This window comes from Oncorhynchus keta, chromosome 35 (genome assembly GCF_023373465.1).
Source record: "Oncorhynchus keta strain PuntledgeMale-10-30-2019 chromosome 35, Oket_V2, whole genome shotgun sequence".
In the NCBI taxonomy this organism is placed as follows: Eukaryota; Metazoa; Chordata; class Actinopteri; order Salmoniformes; family Salmonidae; genus Oncorhynchus; species Oncorhynchus keta.
In genome coordinates, this window is record NC_068455.1 from 58482293 (window position 1) to 58497638 (window position 15346).

The 15346-nt window shown below is 39.7% G+C and overlaps 1 protein-coding gene across 10 annotated transcripts in view; it reads left to right on the forward strand.

The window, feature by feature from the left end:
• The first annotated feature begins 359 nt into the window (after positions 1-359).
• Positions 360-15346, forward strand: part of LOC118368723 (nuclear factor 1 B-type-like) — an 89664-nt gene continuing 74677 nt past the window's right edge. For 5 of the 10 annotated variants that reach the window (XM_052497177.1, XM_052497178.1, XM_052497179.1 and 2 more), the window contains exons 1-2: positions 360-500; positions 14321-14852. In XM_052497177.1, the coding sequence (XP_052353137.1) occupies positions 408-500; positions 14321-14852 (625 nt within the window). In that variant the 5' untranslated portion in view covers positions 360-407. Of the gene's footprint in view, positions 501-9061; positions 9308-10819; positions 11336-13826; positions 13963-14320; positions 14853-15346 lie in introns of those variants that run through there. The other 5 variants (XM_052497182.1, XM_052497184.1, XM_052497180.1 and 2 more) reach the window with 5 other exon arrangements.

The following is a 15346-nucleotide window of genomic DNA, read 5'->3' on the forward strand; positions in this document are numbered from 1 at the left end:
ATGCTCCTGTTTTCAACTCTGCTTCTTCAAGATTAATCCAGACTGAAGGGGTGTGTGTGTGTGTGTGTGTGTGTGTGTGTGTGTGTGTGTGTGTGTGTGTGTGTGTGTGTGTGTGTGTGTGTGTGTGTGTGTGTGTGTGTGTGTGTGTGTGTGTACTGTACGTATGTACATGCGTGTGTATGTGAGAGAGACACACACACACAGAGTAAGAGAAAGGCGGGGTCTATGAGAGAGCGGGGACACGGATCATGGTCCTTGTAATCATAGTGGTTTAAAACACTGGTCGTGTTGTAGCTTCCTCCCATAATGCAGTCTGTCACATAGGTTGGCCTACATGTAGCACAGCATGCCACTTGTGACTGATCTCTCCTTGATTAGGTATCTCATCCTCCACTGAGCTGTGTCCGATGAAGGTAGCAAACACAACCATGGCTGGAAATAAAGGAACAGACATTAAATGGCAGCTGTGTTACGATATGTCAGCCCGGACCTGGTGGATGGTAAGATCTGTTTAATTTCACTGTCTGTCATTCTCCCTCTTTTTTAAATCCTGTCTTATCCAGGCTCAACGTTCTTGCTGTGAGTTGTGTATTTGTTCAAAAGTTACGCTGCGAGTATGATCTAATTTAAAGGGCACTTATGTTAGGTATGCTGCTCTTCAAATCAAATGTTGGTGTATGACAACAATTGATGTTAGACAACTTTTTTTCTTTTTGACTTCTCAAAGGTTACTTAGCTATCTGTCATTATGTTTAAAGCCCACTCTCTTTAACCAAACTTCATTTGGGTGAAGGTCTCAGTATCTCTGTTAACTGTTCCACTGTGTCTGTGAACAACCTGGTCTCAGAGCATTTTGTATTATTCTGTACGTAAATCTATTCTGTAAGTAAATCCGAAACACTTCATTTAGTATGATATGTTACGTTTTTGTATGGTATGTATTAATCTGTGGATGTCTATAATCCATTTCATATGATAAGCTACAAATTACAATTCATATGTTATAAATTGGCTAAACGTACAATATGTTACGATTTCCAATTTGTTGTGGCTAACATTAGTTAGGTGGCTAACGCTAACGTTAGCTAGCTGAGTAATGTTAATTAGACTAGGGGTTAGGGTTAAAGTTAGGGTTAAGTTTAGGAGTTTGGTTAAAGGGTAAAGGTTAAGGTTAAGGGAAGCGTTAGCTAACATTCTAAGTAGTTGCAAAGTAGCAAAAAATGGCTAATTAGCTAAAATGCTAAAGTTGTATGTGATGAGATTCAAGCACAGAACCTTTGGGTTGCTAGACATTCACTTTACCCATCGCCCACCCATTCACTCCAAACAATCACACTCAAGTTTTTAAGAGATGTAACTTTCAAAAAACAGAAATCATCCCCGTATGATGCATTTTGCGCCATATGATGCTGCGTTTTGCATCATATGATGCAAAATGGATCAATCGGGGACGATTTATGTATTTTGAAAGTAACATATCTTAACTTGAGTGCTGACAGTCCCAACATGTGTTGCTTATGTCAACAATGGACTAATTAGTTTATGGCTGGACTTTTCGGAGACTGACCAAATTCACATAGAAATGTAAGTTATAGATCTGTCATTCTCATTGAAAGCAAAACTAAGAAACGGTAGATATGTTCTATGTGTGCTATTTCTATGCTTCCCGGTCTTAAGTGTAGTTTTTTGTTTCTTTTACTTCTGGTTTTGTGCAACAGCTTCAAACAACCAAAAACACTTTTTCAGCTATGGAAATATATATTTCACAGAAGTTTAGATGATACAATGGTCCTTTACACTATACTTAAACTGATTTTGGTGAACTATTCGAAATTAACTTCTTGCGTCGAGCCATCCCGGATCCGGGATCATGACTACAGCCTCAAGCCCATTACCATAATGCAACGTTAACTATTTATGAAAATCGCAAATGAAATGAAATCAATATGCTAGCTCTCAAGGTTAGCCTTTTCTTAACAACACTGTCATCTCAGATTTTCAAAAATATGCTTCTCAACCATAGCAAAACAAGCATTTGTGTAACAGTATTGATAGCTATTGCAGGCTAGCGTAGCATTTAGCATTAGCATTCAGCAGGCAACATTTTCACAAAAACCAGAAAACCATTCAAATAAAACCATTTACCTTTGAAGAACTTCAGATGTTTTCAATGAGGAGACTCAGTTAGATAGCAAATGTTCAGTTTTTCCTGAAAGATTATTTGTGCAGGAGAAATCGCTCCGTTTTCTGCGTCATGTTTGGCTACCAAAAGAAAACGAAAATTCAGTCATCATAACGCCAAACTTTTTTCCAAATTAACTCCATAATATCGACTGAAACATGGTAAACGTTGTTTCACATATCTCTTCATGATATATCGTTCGTGGAAGCATCCTCTCTCCTCTCAATCACTGGATGACTGCGTGCAGCTTGTAGATTACGCAGCAATTTCAAGAAAGGACACCGGGCGGACACCTGGCAAATGTAGTCTCTTATGGCCAATCTTCCAATGATATGCCTACAAATACGTCACAATGCTGCAGACACCTTGGAGAACCGATAGAAAGGGCAGGCTCATTCCCTGGGCATTCACAGCCATATAAGGAGACAATGGAAAACAGAGCCTCAAAAATTCTGCTCATTTCCTGTTTGATGTTTCATCTTGGTTTCGCCTGTAGCATCAGTTCTGGGGCACTCACAGATAATATCTTTGCAGTTTTGGAAACGTCAGAGTTTTTTCTTTCCAAAGGTGTCAATTATATGCATAGTCGAGCATCTTTTTGTGATAAAATATTGCGCTTAAAACTGGCACGTTTTTTTATCCAATAATGAAATAGCGCCCCCATAGCTTCAAGAGGCAACCAGGAAATGGCGGAGCAATTTATGCATGGTGCATCTTTATGTAACCAGCCAAATACAACACATCACACTAATTCGGGTGTCCCGAATTTACAGTAATATATTACGTCTAGTCTATGAGACCAGGCTGGTGTGACTGCCTCTACAGGTCAAGCCTGAGAAGCTTTTAGAAGGGCTATGTTTGCAATGGTTTGGCAATGGTTCTTTATTGTGACAAACAGGTTACAGCTACAGTTCTTCATAATCAGCATGCTCTTGTCAACCACCAGCATCTCACTTCTCTAAACGCTGTCCTTGTTTGGATGACTAAATCAAGCAATCACTGATGAAGTTACCGGAGCTTGACATTCTGAGTGGCTGCCAATGAGAATAGCTTATCTTCAACAGTGGTTGTATTTGTGTGAGTGTGTAGCCCTCTCTAGCACCTCAATGTTTTAAGTCTCTCTTTATGTAGTGTTGTGTTGTCTCTCTCTTGTCGTGATGTGTGTTTTGTCCTATATTTTTACTTAATTTATTATTACATCTATTTTTTTTATCCCAGCCCCCTCGCGCCCGCAGGAGGCATTTTTCCTTTCGGTAGACCGTCATTGTACATAAGAATTTGTTCTTATCTTACTTGCCTAGTCAAATAAAGGTTAAATAAAACAATATATATATATATTGTTTACAGTAATAAGCATCCCTGGGTTGGCTAGAATCCCTGCCAAGTCCTATCTCTCTTCCTAAACTTTGCTTCACAACTGCTAAGGTCTTTATTATTTAAATGTTATAGCCACAGGCTAGCTTTTCTTGCCTGACAACCCGTGTTTCTCCAGATGGATATAATTGTTGGATTTTCTCAGTGTGCTGGTTGCAATATACCAACGTCATATACGGTTTTCATCCTTCCTGAAGAAGGGAGAGAAATAATAATAATAATAATAAATAAATAAAAATTGACAGTGTATGTTAAATTGGGAGGCGACGGGAGAGAGACATTTTTACAATTCATTTGATTTGGCTATGATGACAAACGGTGGAGTTTATTTCTGTCATGAGAGCTTTCCGCTCGTTCACCTCTGCTGTGTTCATGTAGCGATCTGAGACAAAAGGCTGTTATACCCACGCGTTTCACATGGTGAAGGAAGGACCGCTGGCTACCAGTCACTTATACATTTTAACTCAATTACTGCATTCCTAACTGTTTGACGTTGACACTTGAATTAGAATTCGACAGTCCTAAACCACTGTGGTGCCAAACTCAATGAATAGTTCTCACAATGAAGAACACTGGCGCCTCCTACTGGAATAGAAAAGGAGATACGATCTAAATTATTTTAACCTCTCCTCACCACGATGCGACACTGTGTACCTACTGCTACTACACTGTACCTACATGGGCAGTACCATGTTAGTACTATAGTATAAGGCGTATGCACTGTAAACTGACAAGCCGTATATCAATAATACGCAGGGGGTTTTCTACAATTTAGTGACGTGTTGAAATGGTTAGAGAAGGCTGTTGATGATATCATATCCACATTTGGTGTTTGAAGTTTAACATCAATATAAAGGTCAAATTAGAGACTAAAAGAGGTACTGTTCTTCCAGGAACATCAACGAGAGATATTTTCATGAATTTTTATTCGATACTGTAATAGACTGTTTTAGAATGTATATACACAATGCAATCCCACACAATACCACTGGGCGGCAATAGGCACAAAGCAGAAAGATTTCAGCAATCGCTTCTATGGCATAAGGATAAGGCAGATATGAGACAGGGTTGCAATCAATAACTTGTTTAACCACATCAAGCCAGTCAATCATCACTAAAATCATTGCTGAAAACAGTGGCCAATTTAATCATTTATTTAATCTAATGTTCACATAACCATCAAAAAACGGGAGTAACATTATGGATCTCTTTGTCAGATACACCCTATGACTCTTTCACAATGTTCATTCATTTGTGCTCCAAGTCAATATTGCTGCCTATCCCACTATTTGACTCCTTGTTTAGTCTACACTTCAAGTTGGAGACCAGCAAGGCTCTCTCTCCTCTCTCGTCCAAAACAGGCAAAGTTCCCTGAATCTGGTCCAAATCTCCCAGCAAGCATCAACCACAACTACTCATCTCATTTACACTATTGCTCTCTCTGTGCTACGCCTACTTGATATAGTACAAGTCTGTTTATTAATTCATTCATTCGGAAACTATTCAGATCCCTTGACATTTTCCACATTTTTGTTGTGCGACTCAATTGAGCTCAGGTGCATCCTGTTTCCACAATTTGATTGGAGTCCACCTGTGGTAAATTCAATTGGTTGGACATGATTTGGAAAGGCACACACCTGTCTCTATAAGGTCCCACAGTTGACAGTGCATGTCAGAGCAGAAACCAAGCCATGAGGTCGAAGGAATTGCCCGTAGAGCTCTGAGACAGGATTGTGTCGAGGCACAGATCTGGGGAAGGTTACCAAAACATTTCTGCAGCATTGAAGGTCCCCAAGAACAAAGTGGCCTCCATCATTCTTAAATGGAGGATGTTTGGAACCACCAAGACTCTTACTAAACCTGGCTGCCCGGTCAAACTGAGCAATCTGGGGAGAAGGGCCACTCTGATGATCACTCTGACAGAGCTCCAGAGTTCCTCTGTGGAGAAAGGAGAACCTTCCAGAAGGACAACCATCTCTGCAGCACTCCACCAATCAGGCTTTATGGTAGAGGGGCCATACGGAAGCCACTCCTCAGTAAAAGGCACATTTACTTTTTTGTCAAAAGGCACCTAAAGGACTCTCCGACAATGAGAAACAAGATTCTCTGGTCTGATGAAACCAAGATTGAACTCTTTGGCCTGAATGCCAAGCATCACGTCTGGAGGAAACCTGGCACCGTCCCTATGGTGAAGCATGGTGGGTGCAGCATCATGCTGCTTGGATGGTTTTCAACAGCAGGGACTGGGAGACTAGCCAGGATCGAGGGAGAGGTGAACGGAGAAAAGTACAGAGAGATCCTTGATGAAAACCTGCTCCAGAGCGCTCAGGACCTCAGACTGGCACAAAGGTTCACCTTCCAACAGGACAACAACCCTAAGCACACAGCCAAGACAATGCAGGAGTGGTTTCGGGACAAGTCTCTGAATGTCCTTGAGTGGCCTAGCCAGAGCCCGGACTTGAACCCGGTTAAACATCTCTGGAGAATAGCTGAAAATAGCTGTGCAGCAACGCTCCCCATCCAACCTGACAGAGCTTGAGAGGATCTGCAGAGAAGAATGGGAGAAACTCCCCAAATACAGGTGTACCAAGCCAGTAGCATCATACCCAAGAAGACTCTAGGCTGTAATCACTGCCAAATGTGCTTCAACAAAGTACTAAGTAAAGGGTCTGACTACTTATGTAAATGTGTTATTTCGGTTTTAAAAAATGTGTAATTTTCAAAAATGTCTAAAAACATGTTTTTACTTTGTCTTTATGGGGTATTGTGTAAAAACGATTTGATCAATTTATAAGGCTGTAAAAAGTCAAAGGGTCTGAATATTTTCCAAATGCACTGTATCCATATACACCACTACTGTCCTTCTGGTAACTACGAGGGGAAATGATTTCTGTGTCTGTTATACATTACAATTGAAAACACACAGTCTGGGTCTCAAGATGGGCAGCAATGTGTTAATGTATTGCTAGTGTAACACTGAGGGTGCTCAAATTAAGAAGGGAGAATTACAAGCTTTGGGAAGTCTTGTCTTTAAATGGACCTTTGGCTTGTTTTCTACTGCCAAATGAGTCACACACTAGGTGTGAGTATGACAGTGTTTATCTTAACATAATTTACAGAAAGTGTACAATACAAAGTCCCTGATAGAAGCTATCGTCTTGGATTTCAAATTGAACCACGGACATTCAGGATTTATGATTATTTTGTGAAATCGTAGTGAATAATACTGATCATAATATGATTCAATGAAATTAAATGAATAAACTCAGCATCCAATTTTCTCATTAGGCAACATATATATCATGTCCGTATTGCCAGCATATGTCCGACGGTCAATAGAACAAGGTTCCGTAACTTTGAGCACACTGAAATTTCCTTCTCGCTGTCCGCTGAAGCGTTTTGAAAAGGTGTGACCAAATAAGTTGAAAATGTATATATCATAATTTAAAATATTTGTGCAATTTGAATACAGAAAGAAGACAATGTACACAGTGCATTTCATGCAAAAATAACACGTATGGGCAGGTTGTGCGTAATGCGTGTGTAAAACGCGATCTGAAGAAGATTGCGGTTGTTTCGTCGAGGCATATAAGCATACTCTTGAGTTATTTCGCCTACGTCTAAAATGTTGTCACATCTTATTCATGCATCTATCAAAACACCTCAAAAGCAATATCGAAACGAAAATAATCACATTTTCTCTATTGAAATAGCCTACGTTCTCAAATTCACTCTCAGCGCAGTCAGTCCACAAAATCTACCAGGCAGTCTTCGAAGTGTCGGTTGACCAACTTTTCCAACCTCTCTCCTTGGTGTCGATTTATACGCCACCTCCCTCCTTCGTAAAAAGGGAAGGACCGCTTTAAAAAAAACTAAATTCCGAGTTTATGAGTTGAAATCAGATGAGGAGAAAGTTCTTAATTACCAGTATCCAATTGATCGTAAAACGTGTTGGCCAGATAGGCATAAATTGTGTGCACACATGCAATAACATATATCTCTTGTTTAGTTCATTTGACTGAGTTTTTGCAGAGTGCATTTCCCCCCTCCATGCACGTCATATCTAGGACAATATCAATAAGTAACTTTATAAAGCATCCTCATTTGCTCTTATAACGGGATTTCTGAACAAGCAATGTTATTTGGCAAATGGAATATTGTTGCATTGATTTTTAAGGTCTGTGTCAAACACTTAAAATGATATTTCCTATACATGTTTTTTCCCCCCCGGAGTTAAACAAATGTTAAAGAATCAATAACTCACTTTCAAATCAGCTGTATTATATTAGGATGTTAGGTTCAGTGACCTCTCTCGGCCATATTCACAATCTGCAGTTCTGTTGGACATTTGCATCCTCTGGAGCATGATTCACTTATCATTCATCAAACATGTTTAATTATAAAATATGTAACTACAATGGTAATGTACAGAACAAAATACAAAGTATTTGGACTATAAAACCCTGTCACTGCCCATTGTCAATTGGAGCCACCCAAGCCCGAACCTCCCTACTGTATTGGTTCAGAGAAATGTGATGCAATTGCCTCCTCATATAGAATATATACGATTTCCATATTAATGAGGAAATAATTCACAGCGAGTAGTTCATTAAACCAATTAGTTCAAATCAATAAAAGTAGTCTTTACTGTTGGTAACCTATAGTACAATTTCATACTTAAAAAACATATATATAGTCTGTAAAAAAAAACAAATTGTATACAGTTTTACAGTTCATGATAATATGCTAATAATAATAATATTACTAGCAATTTTATAAGGATTAGTAGTAGTATAGTAGTAGCCCAGTATAGCCTGTAATATAGGCCTGATGATAATAATAGTGTATTATGATTATATGCCTAAGTGAAATAATGACTTTCTTTGGTTTATCTTGTAACCACAGATAATTTAAGGGGATAATCTGCAGTTGATACATCCATTTTTGTAGGCTACATACAATGCAATAATGTGTACCCATGGATTCTTGACGAATATAACTTATAAATGCCTCGTGAGCTTAGTTTAACCCCATCAAAACCCAACACGTAAGCTTGTTTTATGCAATGTTTGTAAACTAAACAAACACTATATAGCCTCAACATGGTTCAGACTGTTTATGTGTTTTGTATCCATAACTGTGTTTATGAATTTGAGAGTGGTTACATGTATCCAGCCCCATCCCTCAGCTTTATATTATCAACTTCTGATTGCCACTTTACATTAACTCCTATCTATAAACCCTGAATAACCACAATGTATGCCAGTCCAGCAGTTAGCAGCCTATCATGTATTGACATGCAAGTAAAAGCCAAAAACACTGAGTAGCGAACGGAAGTGAAGGGCCCTACTGATGCCGCCGCCGCCCTGACCAATGAGAGGCGAGAATCCAAGTTCTAGGTGCGGAGCTCTCTTGGCTGCGCAGAGCTGCACCGGAGGCGGGCGGCAGTCAGACAGGGAAAGTGAAGCCGTAGACCTGCCCAGTTACGAAAACTCAGCCTCTTCTGGATTGCGTTCAACAATTGAACAAACCAAAACCAATCCAAAAGTAAGACTTGAAGAGGAAGGAATAAAAAAGCTGAGCTGCTGGCTGACTTGATTTTACGCGCCTTTCTGCCAATAATTATTTTCCGTTGTTGATTTTTTTGCAAGCACTAGCCTACAAAGTTGAACGTGAAAAATGTGAAGGCAACCGCCTTGTTTCACCCAGGTTCCAGGACCCCCCTTTAAATCCATGCAATACAGTTCAATGGTACGTGAACGTGGATTATTATTGCTATGTGTCATTTTCAAATGTTACAACATTGTATTTTTCCCATTAATGACTTGCTCTTCACCACAACCCGGTCTGGTTGAGCGGGTATAGAATTATGACAAGTGGACAAGACTATTATCAAATATACGATTGTTTATGTTTTTTTTTTCATTCGGTTGGCACACATCCTGCGTTAAACTCCACGGCCCCTCTGTTGTCAATGAACTACATTTGGAATGTGTGGAACAATTATATAGGAGGTTACACATGCAACGCTTTTGGCACAATATAGTTTTCTGCAACCGCATTTTGAGATAAAGAAGGTCACAACTATAGGGATAATTGTTCCCCTTTAGGCCACACCATATTTACAACACTGATACAGTCCAATAATGAGCGGTAACTTCCATGAAAAGGAAAATGCATGAATTTATGAACACCATGTTCCTCTGCGCGCCTTGCATTGAAAAACAGGCATCCAGCCTACAGTAGTCCAGACTACTTTTATGCCTCATGGCCTTTTTGTCTCTCAGTCTGGATTACAATAAAACATTGTTTACTATTTGATTGACACGAAATTATAGTTTAGGCGAACTGAGGCATTACTGTGGAGTTGACGCGAAGCGTCAGTGCCGCTGTTCTTGTGAAATATAGGGTTGAACTCGTTGACAGGCCGCTGCTGTCCTCTGTTCCAGTAGTTCCTAAATGGTGGGTCTGGATCACTAGTCCAGACCTCATAGGTCGCAGCTATGTGTTGTCATGGTGAAAAACATTGTAGTCTCGTTTATGTGGTGGGTCATGCGTAAACTGAAATGACCTCAGGTGGGTCAAAGTTTTGGAAGCAGTCAACTGTTTAACCAACTCACATCAGAACCAGAACCATAACATACCGCACATTGAACAATGTCCTATACTGGTATAGTTTAGAAAAGTGCATATACTATATATTTGCCTTACATAGTTGACTTGGAATGTGTAGCTATGTGTATCTAACATCGAAACTATAATGATCCACTGTTGCTAAAGGCTATCAGGCAATAAGAATGAGTGAGGTAACTTCAAATTCTGAACCATTTTCATTAAATGTGTGCCATCCAGGCAAATTTGCACTTTGATTTCACTTTCAAAATGTATTGTGAATAGAGGGAGACATCGTATATATTGTGGAGTGTGAAATGCATTTTGGAAGTGTATTATAAGCCACGTCGGGCATTTCTATTAGATGTTCTGTTACATTATGCCTAGCCTATACTGTATAGGGAAATTATCGACACTATTAGGCTTGTTTGCAAAACAGAGAGTTCGAATAAGGCCTCTAGTCCATGTCGTATCTGTAAGGGAATTTTCCATTCCATTCCTTTTCGAACCGGCACGCTGGTCCAAAGTCTTCTGTTCAAAAAAATCATAACTCAGAGAGCGAAGGGGGGGAGAGTTTAATGCTGTGTTTTCTGAGGGAGACGGGAAGGTGGGCTGGTGGCAATGGAATGCGTTTGTTGGAAGGGGAGGAGTATGACTATGTAATTAAGTGAGAAGAAAAATCTTGGCGACTGATTTGTTAGTATCGCTCAGACGGAGGGTGTACCGGTCGATATTCTAGGCTATCAGGTTTGAAGAGTGTGGGGTTTCCAAAATTCTGCGCTTTCTATACTTTTCAAAATGCTTTTATGAATTGACTTCTCACGTTATAAAACGAACGGTTCCAGAGTAGCGAGATTTATTTTCATTTGCGCCGGCTCGGATTGAAAGAGCCATATAGGCATTCACAACGTGCTTATTTGTAAAAGCATAAACCTATCTGCCATATCGTCTCCATTTGAACTGAGACATGGGATTGTTTGGACTTCCACAATCTCACTGATGTTCTTGGATAAGACCTTTACACGGATAACTTCTCCACAATTTTGCATGGTGCTTTACCTGCAAGGAAGAATGGCGCGATAAAGTGATTTCCAGATAAATCAATCGAAGTACCTATTTTGTGTACACTGTTGGCTGATGATGTACTCTCCAATTTGTCTTACTCAGGTATAGCCTAAGCAATGTTTTAAATTGGTTTCTTGTTATTATCGATTATGTGCAATGCTTATTATTGCGGCGTGATTTATTAAGTAACTTTTTTTATTATGATTATAAAATATTATAAAACTTTAACTTATATAATACATATATTTTGTAGCAGTATGAAACGTGTCAAACCCATTTGGTTTTGTGTATATTTTGTTATTGACATGGTTTTCACCTGGTCTAATAATGTGTGTTGATTTGAAACGCTTGAAATACTGTATATTGTATTATAGGATGACAAGTTCATTTTTGAGTAAGAAATAACGTGTTTTACCAGTGAGAGAGAAAATAAGCCAAAAGAGTCTGTGCAGTACCGCCATGTGTATTCTAAGTAAGATAGCTCCAGCGTGTGCGTAAAAGCCCTCTTTTAAAATGCCGTGATCAAATGATATAGGTTATGAGATGATATTATAGAACATCTCAACGTCATTCCTTTTAACCTGTGTTTGATGTGTAAACTAAAACATATAAACGGACTACTATTATTATTATTATATATTTTTTAGATGACCCCAAATCGGTTTTGGCCTGGTAATATTGGACAATACTTTTTTTCATAGTGCGTTTCAGGAGAAAGTTTCACTCTGTTCGAGTTGCATGGGAGCCACTTGCAGTGAATGAAGATGAAAACAATGATAAGTGGTTGGGCAGAGTATCAGGGCTTTTGGCTGACTCAATTTGACTGTTTATATTTTACTTGGCTAAAGTAAGTGATTGGCTGAGATGTGGTTTAGTTTGTGCTTAAAGAGGATTGTGCTTTTATGACCTCAACTATAGTGCACTGCACACAGGCCCTTGCCAACTCATTTGTCTTAAACCTTTATCTTTTTTTGTAATTTAGCAGACACTCCTATTCAAACAGCACCACATGCAATCCCAAGGCTTACCTAGAAATGTAGCATAGCCAAACCTTAATTTGTAGTGTAAACTAGGCTTACTTTTTTATAGTAGAGAATAAGTTAGGAGTTTATGAGCTGGAATTGGTTGCTGTATAACTGCAATTCATTATAATGTAGCAAATAGGAAATGTAATGGCATCATGGTTATTTGTAAGTAAAGCTCATTTATATTCTATGTACCTTACTGTTGCCGTATAAACTTTTATGGTGAGGTTATGGCGATATCATAAGAAAACTAAGTTCACTATTATTACAACTGATGTCTTGCTTAAAATGGCCTATCACTTTCACAGGTATTGACTGTTACTTTTTTCTAAAGCCTCAAAAAAACATTGTTTTTGTCTCAAAGAAACTCCCTTTCTAAAGAATAACAGCACCAGTTCATAGTTCATACTTTCCAAATTGGATGAGTCGTTATTGATGATAGATTTGGCCTTCAGTGTGTTTGTTCAGCGCCCAAAGTCAAGTTTTGTTGGCACATTACAGGGCGGATCAACAATGTGTCTTTCTCTGAACAACACCCGTGGGTAGTTTAAGAGCATAGAGATAACTGGGATTGAATCTCTGTGGTTTTCCCAGAGCCCGTCTGCTCGCTTACACAAAGAACAATATGTGATTTAACTCTTCAGAGGCCGTTTTCAAAACAACTGTCTTACAGTTATTGATTTTGACATAGTAATGACTTTTAAAAAATTCTAATGTTCATGTTTTTCCTGTCTATTCAACACTAACAGCTACTAGAATATGAGATTATTTATGTTAAAATTGTAATAAAGCACTTTAGGTTGGCCATAGATTTGACTAAACTTAAAATGATTTGCAATATTCAATTATAATTTGGATGTGTATTAATAAAGTCTGTTTCATACATTAAAAGAAAAACGGTTTAATTTAAGTCATTATAACCTAATACTTTGTCTTAGTCAAAATGACATGATCCTTGGCATTCCGCTATGCAGCCAAACAAGCTATCTACACATAGGCCTACATGTGAGAGGAAAAACAAATCTAACCTGCCTACCTAAAGTGGATTTAGAAAGGATTTAATTCCCGCTTAGCACAAGGCATTTCAATGTCGCCGTTATTAAAGGAGTAGTGAAGGTACATAGAATCTGCAGGTTGTGCCAAGATGCCATTTTTATTGTCAACCTTGGTTAGATTTTTTTGAATGACTCTGAGTAAGTGCCATGCATCTATGAAAACACATTAAGGGACTTGGCGTGGGACTGCAAACATAGATTGGGACTATGTCAATAATGGCTCTAGGTTGAGGCATACTATATGTTATCTTCCCTACCTTCTACTCCTTGCCTTTGGAACATGGAAGGTGACTGTGTTGAAGGAAAAGGGGGGTTGAGGTTTCCCCTTTCCGCCCCTTCAGTTATGCAAGCATTTTTTACTACACTCTAGTTCCCCCCTTCCAGACTATCCTTTCTCCGTTTCCAGTGAAGGGCAAGTACATGTTGGAATGTGGACAGTTTGATAAGAGAAATGCAAGTGTGAGAGGCGCTTGCTTCTTGTGCCAACAACCCAGCAGTCCTAGTCGGAGCATGCTCGGGGGAAACAGGAACAGCATCTGACTACATTCTATTGTGGTGTTGGCGGTTGTAATAAACACGGTGGCATCCTCGTATCTTCGTCAACCTAGATCGTTATTTCTCGGTTGTAATCCCAGCCGTATTGAAGATGGTAAAACAGCTTTTTTTTCTCTGAACAGATTTTTCCTATAAACTCTCAGGCCAGATAGACTTGACTGTCTTATAGGAGTCAATATGTCATGATATTGTGGTTTGTCTACAGTACATCATTGTTTAATTTTGTTTTTGTCATTTTACTATATTGTAACCACAAAATGCCTCATGTCAACTTGTGTACATGAGGTATTCTGTCAGCCTTTTCCTGTAACAATGTGAATGTGTATATGGGCTATTTATCTTCTGTTCAGGAAGACTTCTGGCTCAACTTTTGCGAAAAAGGTCACTTGACATGACTATGCCAACTAACTTCTCTGACTCTCTTTATTTTCCGTCTTCCCCTTGCCTTTCAGGATGAATTTCATCCCTTCATCGAGGCACTTCTCCCTCACGTCCGTGCCATCGCCTACACGTGGTTCAACCTCCAGGCGAGGAAACGCAAGTACTTCAAGAAGCATGAAAAACGGATGTCCAAGGACGAGGAACGTGTGGTCAAGGACGAACTGCTCAGCGAGAAGCCTGAGATCAAGCAGAAGTGGGCCTCCAGGCTCCTCGCCAAGCTCCGCAAGGACATCCGTCAGGAGTACCGCGAGGACTTTGTGCTCAGCGTGACAGGCAAGAAGCACCCGTGCTGTGTCCTCTCCAACCCTGACCAGAAGGGCAAGATCCGGCGGATCGACTGTTTGCGGCAGGCCGACAAGGTGTGGCGCTTGGACCTGGTCATGGTCATCCTGTTCAAAGGCATCCCGTTGGAAAGTACAGACGGAGAGCGCCTCATCAAGTCGTCGCATTGCACCAACCCAACACTTTGCGTCCAGCCGCATCACATAACAGTGTCGGTCAAGGAACTGGACTTGTTTCTAGCATACTATGTCCAGGACCAAGGTAGGTTGACTTACTGTGTGAATCACTGGTTGGGTGGGTGGAGTTTAGGGTTGGCCAAGGTCAAGTGTCATATCTGCTGCCATTTTGGCAGCCTCATTGGCGGTTTGGAGTGTCTCCACTATGGTGTCTTTAGAAGGAAGCTGGCCTGTCGTCAATGTAGATGAACACTGGGCACTCTTGCAAGCAGACATGTACATAAAAAAAAAAACAATACAATACTACAACCAGTCAAAAAAAAACATGAAATGCACACATATTATGCACACACAGACAATAGAAGATTGGTTTGATGGTTTTCCAAATACCGCTGCATATTTTGGATGTGCTGTGCATTCTGTATTGTTTCGGGCACACACAAGTTCTCTTTACAGAGACTTAATACATTATAGTGCTGCCAATTTACAAGTATTGTCATTTAATAGTCTCTGAGTAAAGAGAGAGGGTTTTGCTCATGGACACAGATACAGTATGTGCTCACAAAATGGATTGTACAT